Genomic DNA, 20,148 nt, shown 5'->3' with positions numbered 1-20,148 from the left:
TTCCAAAACTACTGTCTTATACACACAAGTGTAAGGGGATAAAGAATATGTACATAAAGATATATGAATGAGTGATGGTACAGAGCAGCATAGGCAAGATACAGTAGATGGTATCGAGTACAGTATATACATATGAGATGAGTATGTAAACAAAGTGGCTAGTGATACATGTATTACATAAAGATGCGGTAGATGAAATAGAGTACAGTATATACGTATACATATGAGATGAATAATGTAGGGTATGTAAACATTATATTAGGTAACATTGTTTAAAGTGGCTAGTGATATATTTTACATCATTTCACATCAATTCCCATTATTAAAGTGGCTGGAGTTGAGTCAGTGTGTTGGCAGCAGCCACTCAATGTTAGTGGTGGCTGTTTAACAGTCTGATGGCCTTGAGATAGAAGCTGTTTTTCAGTCTCTCGGTCCCAGCTTTGATGCACCTGTACTGACCTCGCCTTCTGGATGATAGCGGGGTGAACAGGCAGTGGCTCGGGTGGTTGTTGTCCTTGATGATCGTTATGGCCTTCCTGTAACATCGGGTGGTGTAGGTGTCCTGGAGGGCAGGTAGTTTGCCCCCGAGGATGCGTTGTGCAGACCTCACTACCCTCTGGAGAGCCTTACGGTTGTGGGCGGAGCAGTTGCCGTACCAGGCGGTGATACAGCCCGACAGGATGCTCTCGATTGTGCATCTGTAGATGTTTGTGAGTGCTTTTGGTGACAAGCCGAATTTCTTCAGCCTCCTGAGGTTGAAGAGGCGCTGCTGCACCTTCTTCACGATGCTGTCTGTGTGGGTGGACCAATTCAGTTTGTCTGTGATGTGTATGCCGAGGAACTTAAAACTTACTACCCTCTCCACTACTGTTCCATCGATGTGGATAGGGGGGTGTTCCCTCTGCTGTTTCCTGAAGTCCACAATCATCTCCTTAGTTTTGTTGACGTTGAGTGTGAGGTTATTTTCCTGACACCACACTCCGAGGGCCCTCACCTCCTCCCTGTAGGCCGTCTCGTCGTTGTTGGTAATCAAGCCTACCACTGTTGTGCCGTCCGCAAACTTGATGATTGAGTTGGAGGCGTGTGTGGCCATGCAGTCGTGGGTGAACAGGGAGTACAGGAGAGGGCTCAGAACGCACCCTTGTGGGGCCCCAGTGTTGAGGATCAGCGGGGTGGAGATGTTGTTGCCTACCCTCACCACCTGGGGGCGGCCCGTCAGGAAGTCCAGTACCCAGTTGCACAGGGCGGGGTCGAGACTCAGGGTCTCAAGCTTGATGACTAGTTTGGAGGGTACTATGGATTTAAATGCCGAGCTGTAGTCGATGAACAGCATTATCAAATAGGTATTCCTTTTGTTCAGATGGGTTAGGGCATTGTGCAGTGTGGTTACGATTGCGTCGTCTGTGGACCTATTGGGGCGGTAAGCAAATTGGAGTGGGTCTAGTGTGTCAGGTAGGGTGGAGGTGATATGGTCCTTGACTAGTCTCGCAAAGCACTTCATGGTGACGGAAGTGAGTGCTACGGGGCGGTCGTCGTTTAGCTCAGTTACCTTAGCTTTCTTGGGAGCAGGCCCTCTTGAAGCATGTGGGAACAGCAGACTGGGATAAGGATTGATTGAATATGTCCGTAAACACCCCAGCCAGCTGGTCTGCGCATTCTCTGAGGACGCAGCTGTGGATGCCGTCTGGGCCTGCAGCCTTGCGAGGGTTAACACGTTTAAATGTTTCATTCACGTCGGCTGCAGTGAAGGAGAGTCCGCAGGTTTTGGTAGCGGGCCATGTCAGTGTCACTGTATTGTCCTCAAAGCGAGCAAAGAAGTTATTTAGTCTGTCTGGGAGCAAGGCATCCTGGTCCGCGACGGGACTGGTTTTCTTTTTGTAGTCTGTGATTGACTGTAGACCCTGCCACATACCTCTTGTGTCTGAGCCGTTGAATTGCGATTCTAGTTTGTCTCTATACTGACGCTTAGCTTGTTTGATTGCCTTGCGGAGGGAATAGCTACACTGTTTATATTAGGTCATGTTTCCAGTCACCTTGCCCTGGTTAAAAGCAGTGGTTTGCACTTTCAGTTTCGCGCGACTGCTGCCATCAATCCACAGTTTCTGGTTTGGGACTGTTTTAATAGTTGCTGTGGGTAGGACATCGCCAATACACTTTCTAATGAACTCGCTCACCGAATCAGCATATTCGTCAATGTTGTTGTTGGACGCAATGCAGAACATATCTTAATCCACGTGATCGAAGCAGTCTTGAAGCGTGGAATCAGATTGGTCGGACCAGCGTTGAACAGACCTGAGCGTGGGAGCTTCTTGTTTTAGTTACTGTCTGTAGGCTGGATGCAACAAAATTGAGTTGTGGTCAGCTTTTCCAAAAGGAAGGCGGGGGAGGGCCTTATAAGCGTCGCGGAAGTTAGAATTTTTTTATTTTTATTTTACTAGGCAAGTCAGTTAAGAACAAATTCTTATTTTCAATGACGGCCTAGGAACAGTGGGTTAATTGCCTGTTCAGGGGCAGAATGACAGATTTGTACCTTGTCAGCTCGGGGGTTTGAACTTGCAACCTTTCGGTTACTAGTCCAACGCTCTAACCACTAGGCTACCCTGCCACCCCAAGAATAACAATGATCCAGGATTTTACCAGCCCCGGTTGCACAATCGATATACTGATAGAATTTAGGGAGTCTTGTTTTCAGATTAGCCTTGTTAAAATCCCCAGGTACAATGAATGCAGTCTCAGGATATGTGGTTTCCAGTTTACATAGAGTCAAATCAAGTTTGTTCAGGGCAATCGATGTGTCTACTTGTGGGGGAATATATACGGCTGTGATTATCATCGAAGAGAATTCCCTTGGTAGATAATGCGGTCAACATTTGATTGTGAGGAATTCTAAGTCATGTAAACAGGAGGTCTTGAGTTCTTGTATGTTGTTATGATCACACCACGTCTCGTTAGCCATAAGGCATACCCCCCCGCCCCTCTTCTTACCAGAAAGATGCTTGTTTCTGTCGGCGCGATGCGTGAAGAAACCAGCTGGCTGCACCGACTCCGATAGCGTCTCTCGAGTGAGCCATGTTTCCGTGAAGCAAAGAACGTTACAGTCTCTGATGTCTCTCTGGAATGCTACCCTTGCTCGGATTTCATCAAACTTGTTGTCAAGAGACTGGACATTGGCGAGTGGTATGCTAGGGAGTGGTGCGCGATGTGCCCGTCTCCGGAGCCTGACCAGAAGACCGCTTCGTTTGCCCCTTTACGGCGACGTTGTTTAGGCTTGCAGGCTGGGATCCAATCCATTGTCCTGGGTGTAAGGCTAAACACAGGATCCGCTTCGGGAAAGTCATATTCCTGGTCGTAATGATGGTGAGTTGACGTTGCTCTTATATTCAGTAGTTCCTCCCGACTATGTAATGAAACCTAAGATTACCTTGTGTACCAATGTAAGAAATAACACCAAAAAAACAAAAATACTGCATAGTGGCGCCGGAAGACATTCTGCATCTCTAGTCAGAACAGGCCTTGCGCAAACCCTTTCCCCCTGGCCTTCATTGATGTTTTTCTTACAAATAATAACTTTGGACATGTGCACTTTCCTATCAAAGTAAGATCCTTATTTTCTGTATATCTTGTTGTTGTTTCTACTGTAGCACACCGTATGTATATATGGAGCATAATGTATTTACTGTTTTATTCACATGTTTTCAAGTACTGGTGCCAAACCATGTATTCCTATTCTTGCTTATATTGTAATGGAGACATATGATGTGTGTAAAATACTTTTTTGAAGGTTGTACTGATTATGATGAGATAATGCTAAGCTATTTGCCAGCTATGTGTGGTGCCATGTTTGTTGACATCATACAATGCATTATGGTTATCTAGTAAGCATCTGTCAGACCTAAGATATTATAACAAAGGGAGGTGAAGGGATACCCGACTGACTCACACGCTGACCAGACCGCACACTCGCCCGCCATCGCACACATGTTGATTTTGTCCACCCATCAAAATAAACTCTGAACCAACTGTATTAACTTGGGGACAGCTTGAAAAGCATTAAACATTTGTGGAAATTTAGCAAGCTTGCTGTTGCTAGCTAATCTGTCCTGGTATATAAACATTGGGATGCTATTTTACCTGAAATGCACAAGGTCCCCTACTCCGACAATTAATCCACAGATTAAACGGTAAACCCAGTTAGATCCTAGTAATCGCTCCTCCTTCAGGCTTCTTCTTTGGACTTTCTATAGCGGTAGGCAACAAACTTTAAGCTGCATTACCACTTCCAATTGGACTGGAGTGTGGACCTCAGTTCATCTTTCAATCACACACATGGGTATATGCTCCAAAAACCAATGAAGAGATGGCACGTGGGTATATGCTCCTAAAAACCAATGAAGAGATGGAAGAGGCAGGACTTGCAGCGCGTCAAGCGTCACAAATAGAATCGAGTTCTATTTTAGCGCCTGGCTACGCAGACGCTTGCGAGCAGTGTTGGTGCAGTGATTGAATAACATATATGTGCACATTTATTTTGCAATGCTTGCGCACACGACGCGAGCGCGCTTTCTAGACAATTGAGAACTCTGAAAAATACGAGGTCAAATCATGACGTCAGTGATCTTCAGGTCGGAAAGTCGGAGCTCTAGAAAGAGGCCCCATTCCCGAGTTGTAGGATTTTTTTTACAGTCTAAGCTCGTTTTTTTCGGAGTTCCCAGTTGTCTTGAACGCACTGATGTCGCAAGTTGGAGATGTTAGGTCACTAATTTATGTTTTGTTTTTTGTCAGCGCAATCTGTTTTTTAGACTGGTTTATGGAATGAGTTGTTGCTACTTGTTGCTACTGTTCCAATCAAATATTTGCGATGGCTCGCTGCAGACCCACGTACATGTCAAAGGGTTCATACAGACTTCTAACAGAAGGCTATACTGTTTATTATGTTTCTGAAAAAACTTTACAGAATCTGGATTTAATCTGGATCATAATTTCTTTCTGGGAGTGGAGGGGAACTAGCTACTATGGTTATTTCTACCCCATTTCACATAAAAACAAATTAGCCACGGAACTTAATGTTTTACCACTCTACACTGGTCATGATATGTTTGTCCTTTCCAGCAGTTATAGTACTAAACACAGTGATGGGATTAGCCTTTACAGTGGTTATGGGAATAAAATACATTCTTTATTAACATGCCATATAGATGGCACAAACCGTTTAGAGAGAGAGAGAGAGAGAGCTACTGATTACCCTCCTCTCTATCTCTGTCTTTCAATTCAATTTAAGGGGCTTTATAGGCATAGGGAATATATGTTTACTTGCGAAAGCAAGTGAAATAGATAATAAATAAAAGTGAAATAAACAATACAAAATTCACAGTAAACGTTACACTCATAAAATTTCCAAAAGTATGAAGACATTCGATTTGTTTTCAAATTCTTTGTGGGTCTGTGTAATCTGAGGGAAATATGTGTCTCTAATATGGTCATACATTTGGCAGGGGGTTAGGAAGTGCAGTTCGGTTTCCCCCTCATTTTGTGGGCAGTGTGCACATAGCCTGTCTTCTCTTGAGAGCCAGGTCTGCCTTCAGCGGCCTTTCTCAATAGCAAGGCTATGCTCACCGAGTCTGTACATAGTCAAAGATTTCCTTAATTTTTGGTCAGTCACAGTACTTAGATATTCTGCCACTGTGTACTCTCTGTATAGGGCCAAATAGCATTCTAGTTTGCTCAGTTTTTTTGTCAATAATTTTCAATGTGTCAAGTAATTATTTTTTTGTTTACTCATGATTTGGTTTGGTCTCAGAGCCACAGGACCAACTTGTTTAGGGTGCTCTTCTCCAGGTACATTTTTCTGTAGGTGATGGCTTTGTTATGGTAGGTTTGGGAATCACTTCCTTTTAGGGTGGTTGTAGAATTTAACAGCTCTTTTCTAGAATTTGCGGGTATCAGCCTAATTCTGCTCTGCATGCATTATTTGGTGTTTTACGTCATACACAGAGGATATTTTTGCAGAATTCTGCATGCAGTCTCAATTTGGTGTTTGTCCCATTTTGTGAATTCTTGGTTGGTGAGCAAACCCAGACCTCGCAACTAAGAAAGGCAATGGGTTCTATCACTCAAGTATTTTTAGCCAGATCCTAATTGCGGTGTCAAATTTTATGTCCCTTTTGATGGCATAGAATGCCCTTCTTGCCTGGTCTCTCAGATCGTTGATAGCTTTGTGGAATTTACCTGTGGCGCTGATGTTTAGGCCGAGGTATGTATCATTTTTTTGTGTGCTCTAGGGCAACGGTGTAGATGGAATTTATATTCGTGGTCCTGGCAACTGGACCTTCTTTGGAACACCATTAGTTTTTGTCTTACTGAGATTTATTGTCAGGGCCCAGGTCTGACAGAATCTGTGCTACTGTAGGCCCTCCTTGGTTGGGGACAGAAGCACCAGATCATCAGCAAACAGTAGACATTTGACTTCAGATTCAAGTAGGGTGAGGCCGGGTGCTGCAGCCCTCGACAATTTGTAGATTATGTTGAAGAGGGTGGGGCTTAAGCTGCATCCCAGTCTCACCCCCTGGCCCTGTGGAAAGAAATTGGTGTGTGTTTTTGCCAATTTGAACCGCACACTTGTTGTTTGTGTACATGGATTGTATAATGTTTTTCCCCCAACACCACTTTCCATCAATTTGTATAGCAGGCCTTCATGCCAAATTGAGTCGAAAGCTTTTTTGAAATCAACAAAGCATGAGAAGACTTTGTCTTTGTTTTGTTTTGTTTCTTTGTTTGTCAATTAGGGTGTTCAGGGCGAATATGTGGTCTGTCATACTGTCACTCTTCATCTGAAGAGGAGAGGCGAGAAGGATCGGAGGATATGTGTTCATGTTGAATGTTTTAATTAAAGAAAGAACTGAACACAGAAACACTATACAAAAAAACAGTAAACAAAATAACAACCGTGAAGCTAATGCGAGCTGCGCTGAAACAAGCCATCAACATAGACAATCACCCACAAACAAACAGTGCAACCGAGGCTACCGAAGTATGATTCTCAATCAGAGACAACTAATGACACCTGCCTCTGATTGAGAACCATACTAGGCCGAAACATAGAAATCCCAAATCATAGAAAATCAAACATAGACTGCCCACCCAACTCACGCCCTGACCATACTAAATAAATACAAAACAAAGGAAATAAAGGTCAGAACGTGACACATACGGTAATTTGGGAAAAAGCCAATTTGACATTTGCTCAATACATTGTTTTCGCTGAGGATATGTATGAGTTTGCTGTTAATGATAATGCAGAGGATTTTCCCAAGGTTACTGTTGACGCATATCCCACGGTAGTGGGGTCAAATTTGTCTCCACTTTTGTGGATTGATGTGATCAGTACTTGGTTCCAAAATTTGGCGTAATAAGCCAGAGCTGAGGATGATGTTAAAGAGTTTAAGTATGGCCAATAGGAATTTGTGGTCTGTATATTTTATTAATTCATTCAGGATGACATCAATCAGGGTTTGTATTTTGTCCTGTAGTTAATTCAATGTAATTGGAGAATCCAGTGGGTTCTGTTAGTCTTTAATAATTGTTTCTAAGATTTGTATTTGATCATGTCTATGTTTTTGTTGTTTGTTCTTTGTTTTAGAGCCAAAAAGATTGGAGAAGTGGTTTATCCATATATCTCTGTTTTGGATAGATAACTCTTTGTGTTGTTCTTTGTTTAGAGTTTTCCAATTTTCCCAGAGGTGGTTTGATTCTATGGATTCTTCAATTACGTTGAGCTGATTTCTGACTTGCTGTTCTTTCTTTTCCATGTATTTCTGTATTGTTTTAGTGATTCTGGCTCAGGATTTCTGGGTCTCTATGTTTTTGGTTGGATAGGTTTCTAAAAAAATGACTTAGCGTTTTGCATTCTTCATCAAGCCATTTGTCATTGCTGTTCGTTTTCTTAGGTTGTCTGCTTGACATTTGTAGATTTGATAGGAAGCTGAAAGGTCAAAATTACTGTTTAGGTTTTCTACTGCTAAGTTTACACCTTCACTATTACAGTGAAACATTTTGTCCAGGAAATTGTCTAGAAGGGATTGAATTTGTTGTTATACCATTTCTTAATATTATTCAGTTCCTTTGGCTTTGAAGCCTCATGATTGAGCATAGCTTTGTTTAAGTAGAGTGTGATTTTGCTGTAATCTGTGGACTGACTGAACGCTCTAAGCGATAAAGTAGTCTACATTACTATTGCCAAGAGATGAGTTATAGGTGTACCTACCGTAGGAGTCCCCTTGAAGCCTACCATTGACTATGTACATACCCAGCGTCCGACAGAGCTGCAGGAGTTGTGACCCATTTTTGTTGGTTATGTTGTCGCAGTTGTGTCTAGGGGGGCATATGCAGGAGGAATGCTGTCACCGCCAACTAAGTGTTTGTTCCCCTGTGTGCTGAGGGTGTAAGGTTCTTGTCCAGTTCTGGCATTTATGTCACCACAGACTAGTACATGTTCCTGTGCCAGGCAATTGTTGATATCCCCCTCTAGGATGGAGAAGCTGTCATTATTAAAGTATGGGGATTCTATTGGGGGGATATATGTAGCACACATGAGGACATTTTTCTCTGTTGAGATCATTTCTATATTAATTTCAAGCCATATGTAAAATGTTCCTGTTTTGACTAATTTAATAGAGTGGGTTAGGTGTGCTCTATACCAAGTTAGCATTCCCCCTGAGTCCCTTCCCTGTTTCACACCTGGTAGTTTTGGGGATGGGACTACCAGCTCTCTGTAACCTAGAGGGCAACCAGTGGGCCCGTCTCCTTTATACCAGGTTTCTTGAAGGATGACAATGGCTGTATTTCCAATTTCTTTGATGAAGTCTGGGTTCCTGCTCTTTCCTTCTATATTTTCTCTCTCTCTCTCTCTCTCTCTCTCTCTCTCTCTCTCTCTCTCTCTCTCTCTCTCTCTCTCTCTCTCTCTCTCTCTCTCTCTCTCTCTCTCTCTCTCTCTCTCTCTCTCTCTCTCTCTCTCTCTCTCTCTCCCTCCCTCTCTCATGTCAAAGGCATAACCACAGCCAGTGGTATCATTAAGATCATCCTCCGTGCCTGGTCTAATTGGTTTTCCTTGCATTAAGGACTTTGTCCCAAATGGCACCATATTCCCTATATAACGCACTACTATTGACAAGTAGTGCACTATATAGGGTGTTATTTTATTTGGGACCCAGAAGGTCTGCTCAGAGGGAGAAGGCCTCAATGGGATGTTAAGAGTCCAAGTTTAAGCATATGTCACCGACCATGGCCCTACTTGAGATTGGATGGAAAGGTTAATAGATGTTCACACACCATTTGCTCCTGGCCTGTGGTCTCCCTGTCTCTCATCTATGGTGTCTTAATTATGTTTTTCTGTTTATAAGGGCAAATGTTGGGACATGGTGAAAGGTTAAGGATGTGTGGTTTAGCTTTGTGAGGTTTAGGTGAGTATAGTATCTGTATCACAACCGGCCGTGATTGGAAGTCCCATAGGGCGGCGCACAATTGGCCCAGCGTCGTCCGGGTTTGGCCGGGGTAGGTCGTCATTGTAAATAAGAATTTGTTCTTAACTGACTTGCCTAGTTAAATGAAGGTTAAATAAAAAATCTGCAGACTGGGAGGTGTGGATTGGCAATGTTCTAGCTCCTTTGACACAATGCTTCTTGTCAACTGGAAACAGTTAAAGGTTTTGCTGGTGAATTACAGTAACCGTAATCCTTGCATGCTTTATCGTTGACCCCATTGTTAACACTGTAGCTTATTTTATCTGCCTGGCTGGCTGATAAAGCCTGAATGTATTTCATGATTTCTTCCTTTTCCACAGGTCAATTTCCATTCGAGGATTTACAACAGTAAAACACCAATCAGGGAGTACTGAGCTGTCTGTCTGGGTTGTTTCCTAGCCAGGATCTACTTCCTGTGGTCTCTTAGGTTACGTCCCACACTAGGTTCTACGACCATAGAATCAACAGTCGGGGTGATCTGTCTGTGATCTTGATCTACTTTGTGTTGTTTCCTAGGTGATGTTAGATCTACTTTTTGCTTTTTCCTAGGTGACGTTCCGCACCAGGATCTACCACTGTAACATCAACAGCCAGGGGGTGATCTGCCTGGATATCCTGAAAGACAACTGGAGCCCCGCCCTCACCATCTCCAAGGTGCTGCTGTCCATCTGCTCCCTGCTCACAGATTGCAACCCTGGTGAGTGATGCAACGGTCAACCAATCAGACATACAGTAGATATACTGTACACGTTAGACTGTAACCCTGGTGAGTGACACGGGTTCTCTATGGCAGGGAGTCAAACCAAATACATTACACTGCAATTGAGTTTTAGAATGTTTGTGCTGTGTCAGACGTGGACAGACAGAAAATATTATTCTACCTTGATGCATGCTTTCATTTCTACTTGAATTCATTTGTTTCTAAACATTTTCTAACTAAGTAATCCTGTTTGCCTGCCTTGAGAGACTTGGTTATCTAAGGTCACCCTCTTACCTGTAACGAATGCGCTGAGAGTCGGGAAGCAAGTTCAGGGAGTGAGTGTTTTAATAAAAAAACGTAACAAAATACAAAACAAGAAACCACGAACAACATACAGACATGACACAGAAACAGAAACAGAACCAATGATGCCTGGGGAAGGAACCAAAGGGAATGACATATATAGGGCAGGTAATCAAGGAAGTGATGGAGTCCAGGTTACAAAGTTTTAGAGACCCTGGCTAATTTTCAGCTTAGAACTTTTTAAACTTCTCATTCTATTCTTAATGAGCACCAATCAGGTTTAAGACCTGGGCATAGCACTGCATCAATCAGGTTTAAGACCTGGGCATAGCACTGCACCAATCAGGTTTAAGACCTGGACATAGCACTGCACCAGTCAGGTGTTAACCTGGACATAGCACTGCACCAGTCAGGTTTAAGACCTGGACATAGCACTGCACTAGTCAGGTTTAAGACCTGGACAAAGCTCTGCACCAATCAGGTTTAAGACCTGGACATAGCACTGCACTAGTCTGGTTTAAGACCTGGACATAGCACGGTTTAAGACCTGGACATAGCACTGCACCAATCAGGTTTAAGACCTGGACATAGCACTGCACCAGTCAGGTGTTAAACCTGGACATAGCACTGCACCAGTCAGGTTTAAGACCTGGACATAGCACTGCACTAGTCAGGTTTAAGACCTGGACATAGCACTGCACCAGTCAGGTTTAAGACCTGGACATAGCACTGCACTAGTCTGGTTTAAGACCTGGACATAGCACTGCACCAGTCAGGTGTTAACCTGGACATAGCACTGCACCAGTCAGGTTTAAGACCTGGACATAGCACTGCACTAGTCAGGTTTAAGACCTGGACAAAGCTCTGCACCAATCAGGTGTAAGACCTGGACATAGCACTGCACTAGTCTGGTTTAAGACCTGGACATAGCACTGCACCAATCAGGTTTAAGACCTGGACATAGCACTGCACCAGTCAGGTGTTAAACCTGGACATAGCACTGCACCAGTCAGGTTTAAGACCTGGACATAGCACTGCACTAGTCAGGTTTAAGACCTGGACATAGCACTGCACCAGTCAGGTTTAAGACCTGGACATAGCACTGCACTAGTCAGGTTTAAGACCTGGACATAGCACTGCACCAATCAGGTTTAAGACCTGGACATAGCACTGCACTAGTCAGGTTTAAGACCTGGACATAGCACTGCACCAGTCAGGTTTAAGACCTGGACATAGCACTGCACCAGTCTGGTTTAAGACCTGGACATAGCACTGCACCAATCAGGTTTAAGACCTGGACATAGCACTGCACCAATCAGGTTTAAGACCTGGACATAGCACTGCACCAGTCAGGTGTTAAACCTGGACATAGCATTGCACCAGTCAGGTTTAAGACCTGGACATAGCACTGCACTAGTCAGGTTTAAGACCTGGACATAGCACTGCACCAGTCAGGTTTAAGACCTGGACATAGCACTGCACTAGTCTGGTTTAAGACCTGGACATAGCACTGCACCAGTCAGGTGTTAACCTGGACATAGCACTGCACCAGTCAGGTTTAAGACCTGGACATAGCACTGCACTAGTCAGGTTTAAGACCTGGACAAAGCTCTGCACCAATCAGGTGTAAGACCTGGACATAGCACTGCACTAGTCTGGTTTAAGACCTGGACATAGCACTGCACCAATCAGGTTTAAGACCTGGACATAGCACTGCACCAGTCAGGTGTTAAACCTGGACATAGCACTGCACCAGTCAGGTTTAAGACCTGGACATAGCACTGCACTAGTCAGGTTTAAGACCTGGACATAGCACTGCACCAGTCAGGTTTAAGACCTGGACATAGCACTGCACTAGTCTGGTTTAAGACCTGGACATAGCACTGCACCAGTCAGGTGTTAACCTGGACATAGCACTGCACCAGTCAGGTTTAAGACCTGGACATAGCACTGCACTAGTCAGGTTTAAGACCTGGACAAAGCTCTGCACCAATCAGGTGTAAGACCTGGACATAGCACTGCACCAGTCTGGTTTAAGACCTGGACATAGCACTGCACCAATCAGGTTTAAGACCTGGACATAGCACTGCACCAGTCAGGTGTTAAACCTGGACATAGCACTGCACCAGTTAGGTTTAAGACCTGGACATAGCACTGCACTAGTCAGGTTTAAGACCTGGACATAGCACTGCACCAGTCTGGTTTAAGACCTGGACATAGCACTGCACCAATCAGGTTTAAGACCTGGACATAGCACTGCACCAATCAGGTTTAAGACCTGGACTTAGCACTGCACCAGTCAGGTTTAAGACCTGGACATAGCACTGCACCAGTCTGGTTTAAGACCTGGACATTGCACTGCACCAGTCTGGTTTTAGACCAGGACATAGCACTGCACCAGTCAGGTTTAAGACCTGGACATAGCACTGCACCAATCAGGTTTAAGACCAGGACATAGCACTGCACCAGTCAGGTTTAAGACCTGGACATAGCACTGCACCAATCAGGTTTAAGACCTGGACATAGCACTGCACTAGTCTGGTTTAATACCTGGACATAGCACTGCACAAGTCTGGTTTAAGACCTGGACGTAGCACTGCACCAGTCTGGTTTAAGACCTGTACATAGCACTGCACCAGTCTGGTTTAAGACCTGGACATAGCACTGCACCAGTCAGGTTTAAGACCTGGACATAGCACTGCACTAGTCAGGTTTAAGACCTGGACATAGCACTGCACCAATCAGGTTTAAGACCTGGACATAGCACTGCACTAGTCAGGTTTAAGACCTGGACATAGCACTGCACCAGTCAGGTTTAAGACCTGGACATAGCACTGCACCAGTCTGGTTTAAGACCTGGACATAGCACTGCACCAATCAGGTTTAAGACCTGGACATAGCACTGCACCAATCAGGTTTAAGACCTGGACATAGCACTGCACCAGTCAGGTGTTAAACCTGGACATAGCATTGCACCAGTCAGGTTTAAGACCTGGACATAGCACTGCACTAGTCAGGTTTAAGACCTGGACATAGCACTGCACCAGTCAGGTTTAAGACCTGGACATAGCACTGCACCAATCAGGTTTAAGACCAGGACATAGCACTGCACCAATCAGGTTTAAGACCTGGACATAGCACTGCACTAGTCTGGTTTAATACCTGGACATAGCACTGCACAAGTCTGGTTTAAGACCTGGACATAGCACTGCACCAGTCTGGTTTAAGACCTGTACATAGCACTGCACCAGTCTGGTTTAAGACCTGGACATAGCACTGCACCAGTCTGGTTTAAGACCTGGACATTGCACTGCACCAGTCTGGTTTTAGACCCGGACATAGCACTGCACCAGTCAGGTTTAAGACCTGGACATAGCACTGCACCAATCAGGTTTAAGACCTGGACATAGCACTGCACCAGTCTGGTTTAAGACCTGGACATAGCACTGCACCAGTCTGGTTTAAGACCTGGACATAGCACTGCACTAGTCTGGTTTTAGACCAGGACATAGCACTGCACCAGTCTGGTTTTAGACCAGGACATAGCACTGCACTAGTCTGGTTTAAGACCTGGACATAGCACTGCACCAGTCTGGTTTAAGACCAGGACATAGCACTGCACCAGTCTGGTTTAAGACCTGGACATAGCACTGCACCAGTCTGGTTTAAGACCTGGACATAGCACTGCACCAGTCTGGTTTAAGACCTGGACATAGCACTGCACCAGTCTGGTTTAAGACCAGGACATAGCACTGCACCAGTCTGGTTTAAGACCAGGACATAGCACTGCACCAGTCTGATTTAAGACCAGGACGTAGCACTGCACCAGTCTGGTTTAAGACCTGGACATAGCACTGCACCAGTCAGGTTTAAGACCTGGACATAGCACTGCACCAGTCTGGTTTAAGACCTGGACATAACACTGTTTCAGCGGCTATACTTGTCTAAGATGATGTGCTATGTTGTTTAGAACAGTGGTTCCCAAACTTTTTATAGTCCCGTACCCCTTCAAACATTCAACCTACATCTGTGTACTCCCTCAGCACACTCTCAAATGTGTTTTTTTGCCATCATTGTAAGCCTGCCAGACACACTGTACGATGCATTTATTAAACAGAAGAATGAGTGTGAGTTTTTGTCACAACTCGGCTCATGGGAAGTGACAAAGAGCTCTTATAGGTCCAGGGCACAAATAGTAATATAATAATAATCAATAATTTTGCTTTTTATTTAGCGATCTTGCATATAAAACCTTATTTGTTCATCAAAAATGAGAAGGGTATGCTTGAAAGGATGCACATAACTCTGCAATGTTGGGTTGTATTGGAGAGAGTCTTAGTTTTAAATCATTTTCCACACACAGTCTGTGCCTGTATTTAGTTGTCATGCTAGTGAGGGCCGAGAATCCACTCTCAAATAGGTACGTGGTTGCAAAGGGCATCAGTGTCTTAACAGCACGATTTGCCAAGGCAAGAAACTCTGAGCGCAGCCCTGTCCAGAAATCTGGCAGTGGCTTCTGATTAAATAACATTATCACAGAACTGCTTGTTGCAATTTCGATGAGGCTCTCTTGTTCAGATATCGGTAAGTGGACTGAAGGCAGGGCATGGAAGGGATAATGAATCCAGTTTGTGTCGTCCGTTTCAGGAAAGTACCTGCGTAATTGCGCACCCAACTCACTCAGGTGCTTCGCTATATCACATTTGACATTGTCCGTAAGCTTGAGGGCATTTGCACACAAAAAAATCATAGAATGAATGAAAGACCTGTGTGTTGTCCTTGTTAATACAGACAGAGAAGAGCTCCAACTTCTTAATCATAGCCTCAATTTTGTCCCCCACATTGAATATAGTTGCGGAGAGTCCCTGTAATCCTAGATTCAGATCATTCAGGCGAATAAAAACATCACCCAGACAGGCGAGTCGTGTGAGAAACTCATCCTTCATGCAAGCGGTCAGACAAGTGAAAATTATGGTCAGTAAAGAAAACTTTAAGCTCGTCTCTCAATTCAAAAAAGCGTGTCAAGACTTTGCCCCTCGTTAACCAGCGTACTTCTGTATGTTGTAAATGTGTTACATGGTCACTTCCGATATCATTACATAATGCAAAAAATACACGCGAATTCAGGGGCCTCGCTTTAACAAAGCCATTTTCACTGTAGTGTCCAAAATGTCTTTCAAGCTGTCAAACATTCCCTTGGCAGCAAGAGTCTCTCGGTGGATGCTGCAGTGTACCTAAGTGGGGTCGGGAGCAACTGTTGGACGCGCGTTACCACTCCTCTATGTCTCCCTGTCATGGCTTTTGCGCCATCAGTACAGATACCAACATGAGCAGCAGCTACGTTTGGCTACATACGGACTGTAAGTGGAATACCCACGAGAGAGTAACGGTTCATGTGACTGGATGTTAGTTTTTTGACTAGGCTACCTGTATTTGACATTGTGTTGTTATTTCGCTGAACACTAAATGGTTTATTTTTTATTTTTGGCAGTGAAACGAGGGTACTCAGGCGAGAAAAAAACCTCACCCAAGTGTATATTGGAAAATATAAATGGACTGTTTGAAAATGTGAAGAAAAAAATATGTAAAAAGATATGTTTTTTAAAAATATGAATCACAATTTTGTTTGGCGTACCCCCGACGGCTTTGCGCGTGTTTGGGAATACCTGGTTTAGACCATAAAAATCATTGTGCTACCTTATTTATTGACCTATTGAAGGCATTTGATATGGTTGACCATTGCTTACTTGTTCAAAGGTTGTCTGAAATGGGCCTAGATCAGGCATCTTGCAATTTGTTCAAGAACTGTCCAACAGACAGGACCCAATGTCTGCTTACTGACAGTATCAAATCTTGTTTCCTCAATATTACGAAAGGTGTGTCGCAGAGGACGATTCTATTCACTATTTATATAAATAATATTGGTCTGTCTGTTAAAACCTGTAACATTGATATCTTTACACAGATGATACAGTTGTTTACTCCTGTGCCCTCTCAGTACAGCAGGCCATTCGAGACCTTCAGCATGGTTTTGAATCCATTCAAAAATCGCTTACTGATCTTAAATTAGTCCTAAATGCTAATAAAATTAAGTTTGTTGTTTTCCAGGCCTCGTAATATTGACCCTAAGGACCTGCATATTTGCACATTGAAGGGAGCCCAAATTGAGCAAGTTGGTTTCTTTTATAGAAATAAATCCTGCCTCACTTTGGAAAGTAGAAGTAAGATTGTTCAAGCAACACTTCTCCCCAGTGGCGGGTTTAGGTATAGGAGTCATGGGCAGCCGCCCTGGGTGGCATCTTGCCGGGGGTGGCACCCACACAAAAAAATATTGGAATGGCGACATTTTCACAATCGGTTTTCTATTGCTCATTTGCACATCATGTCACCATGTGGGATTGTGGGTCAATTAACCTTGTCGGAGTGGGCGCCCTGATTGCAGTTTGCATTTACTAATGCAATTAGAAAAATCTGTCACACTTCGAAATGCTACTAAATGAACCACAATTCATTCATAATACTGTGAATATATAGTTTCACAGACATATTGTTGGATTCTCTTCTGTTTGTGCGAAATTGTTAAGAATAATATAAATCCAGTCTGCACACCACCAAGGTGAATTGGTTTGGTTTTGACTCTTGGTTGACAGTGTTGGTGGATGGGTGCAGTATTGATGCCCGAGTCCCAAATCAACACAAATCTGTTTCTATTTGTCTTTGTTACTTTCTGTTGATTTTAATGAGTCTTGTTTTTGTATATACTTTATGGGGGGGGGGGGGGCTGAAGGGGGGGTCCGCCCAGGGAGCCATACAAGCCAGAACCGCCACTGCTTATACTTGCATGCGGCAGCCTTTGCTTTAAAACCTGTAGAAATAAATGTTCAATCAAATAAAATGTTAGACTTAGGCAGCCCTCTTACTAATGCATTGCTCATCCTCTTCCTGTCTTCTCCTCTCCTCAGCGGACCCTCTGGTTGGTAGCATTGCCACTCAGTACCTGACCAACAGAGCCGAGCATGACAGGATAGCCCGACAGTGGACCAAGAGATACGCCACATAAGAGGTCACGACCCCCGACCCCGTCCTGTCTGACCCCCCGTCCCACCAGCCCCTCTGCCTGCAGTGTGAAGGTCCCGGAGGCGACGTCACATTGTGCAACAAATCTTTATAGCCTTTACAATATGGACTTCTGTGTATCTGTCTGATTACTGATTCTACTCCTCCACATTTTACCCTGCTATAAGGACTGGGTCTGAAGAGAGACCGAGAGATAAGCAGACCCCAGCAGGCATTGTCTCACGTCAGATAGCGCAGCTGCGTCTCCGTCTGCACTACTGATAGTTCATGGCAACACAGGGCGTTAGAATGACGCCATCTGTCGGAAGACAATGCCCAACAACAGGTAAATGTATATTGGAGTAGAATTTTGTAGCTGTAGATTTTAGCTATGTTTAAATGCCTCTACTTGCAAGTCTTGCTTCTTTGGGATATTAAAAAATAAAATGTATTTTGTGATGTAATAAAGGAAACTATTCCTCAACCAAATATTATGGTGCATTTTAGCCTTCTCCATTATCTGTATGAAGTTAAAGAAGAAAAAACAACTAGCTGTTGTAGGTTATTAGAGAAGATGATGTCATTTATATGAACGCCAGACACCCATTTCCACTTATGTAGTTACATTATACTGTTGTGACTGTTTTACCTTTTGTCAATTTGTAATGAAAACAAGATTTCATTTCAACCTTTTTGTAGTGCAGCAAAAGATGAGCCACCACTGTAACGTCCCCAAAACACAATAAACTTGTCCCAAGGGTTGAGTTGTACAGTGTAAACTATTGGATAATCGACTTGGCAGCTGGCATTCAATAACCTGTGGTGCATCCAGAATGGCACCATATTCCCTATATAGCACACTTCTTTTGACCAAAGCCCTATGTGCCCTGGTAAAAAATAAGTGAACTACATAAGGGAAAAGGGTGCCATTTGGGATGTAGACAAAAGCTCAATTTGTTCAGGCCCAGTATGCATAATGAGAGGACCCGTCCCCCGGGAAATGAACAGGACATTGTCATTGTGTTGCATAGAGATACAGTAGTCACTCAGAACTACTGATATGCAAACTGCCGTCCTGGTATCTCTTGGGGTGTATAATGCAGTGATTCTACTCCTTTTACCCTACGAGAACTGGTGTGTGTAGGAAAAGACAGTGCTCAAATCGACCTAGACTTAAAGTGCAGCTAAAATAACAGATTCACATTGGTGGGGAACAGACGCAGCTCTCTCTTGAGGTTCAATCCTATGAGGATAAAAAGAAATACATTTGGGGCTGGAAAGAGAGAGAAACTGATAAATGCTATTGAAGTAGACGTTAGTAGCTATTGTAGATTTAGTATGTAAACTGTAGATATACTGTTATCTGTATATTAGCTATCAGTCTCTTCACTCTATACACAAAGACAGTTTTCTAGTTTATTTATGCGTTTTTTTCCTGTATTCTCTCTCGATCTCAGACTTGTTTGAGATATGGTCTTTGAAGAGTACCTGCTGTCAGTGTTCAGGCAAATGTTCCTCTTTTTCGCGGTCTAACCTCAACAGTGCAGTGAGAGGTCGATGTCCTCTGGTCTTGAGTATAATGTGTCATATTGATATTCTGGAGATGGATGGAAGAATCCCTTTTATGGGTCCTGTGGGAGTAAGGCCAAGTTAACCCTAGATGCTGGTCTGGGGTCAGTTGTGTGTTTTGCCTCAATGGTTGAGGTTAGGATGTGGGTAGGGCAAGCTGATCCTAGATTTGTATCGAGAGGCAGCTTCACCCCACGGCGGTGCTTTACCCCACTCAAAGTTAGACCTCCCCCTTGTGGTTGTTTCTTTGAACTACACACATACAGTTGCTTTGGAAAGTATTCAGACCCCTTGACTTTCTCCTCATTTTGTTACATTACAGCCTTATTCTAAAATTGATTAATAAAAAAAAATCCTCAGCAATCTACACACAATACCCCATAATGACAAAGTGAAATATGAAAAAACAGAAATACCTTATTTATATAAGTATTCAGACTGTTTGCTATGAGACTCGAAATTGAGCTCAGGTGCATCCTGTTTCCATTGATCGTCCTTGAGATGTTTCTACAACTTGATTGAAGCCCACCTGTGGTAAATTACATTGATTGGACATGATTTGGAAGGCACACACCTGTCTATATAAGGTCCCGCAGTTGACAGTGCACGTCAGAGCAAAAACCAAGCCATGAGGTCGAAGGAATTGTCCGTAGAGCGTCGAGACAGGATTGTGTCGAGGCATAGATCTGGGGAAGGGTACCAAAACATTTCTGCAGCAATGAAGGTCCCCAAGAACACAGTGGCCTCCATCATTCTTAAATGGAAGAATTACAGCCTTATTACAGAATAAGGCTGTAACCTAACAATGTGGAAAAAGTCAAGGGATCTAAATACTTTTCGAAGGCACTGTATCTGGAAGAGACTAATACTGTATTATATTACTGTATCATATAATTGTCTTGTCCTATATTGAGTACCCTCTATGATCATATATCTATGGTATGTTGCTGGTTTAATGAAGAGGTGTTGATATGATGCTCTGAGAAACTTACTGATTTCTTGCTG

At 43.6% G+C, this 20,148-nt stretch overlaps 1 protein-coding gene across 1 annotated transcript in view; it reads left to right on the top strand.

Annotated features, from left to right (window-relative positions):
* Positions 1 to 18,334, top strand: part of LOC135519264 (ubiquitin-conjugating enzyme E2 E3-like) — a 45,389-nt gene extending 27,055 nt beyond the window's left edge. The window contains exons 5-6 of the mRNA XM_064944398.1: positions 10,065 to 10,212; positions 17,481 to 18,334. Of these exons, the coding sequence (XP_064800470.1) occupies positions 10,065 to 10,212; positions 17,481 to 17,578 (246 nt within the window). The 3' untranslated portion in view covers positions 17,579 to 18,334. The remainder of the gene's footprint in view (positions 1 to 10,064; positions 10,213 to 17,480) is intronic.
* Positions 18,335 to 20,148: the final 1,814 nt, after the last annotated feature.

Source organism: Oncorhynchus masou, chromosome 29 (assembly GCF_036934945.1).
Source record: "Oncorhynchus masou masou isolate Uvic2021 chromosome 29, UVic_Omas_1.1, whole genome shotgun sequence".
NCBI classification, from domain to species: Eukaryota; Metazoa; Chordata; class Actinopteri; order Salmoniformes; family Salmonidae; genus Oncorhynchus; species Oncorhynchus masou.
This window is presented reverse-complemented; position numbering and strand designations above follow the sequence as displayed.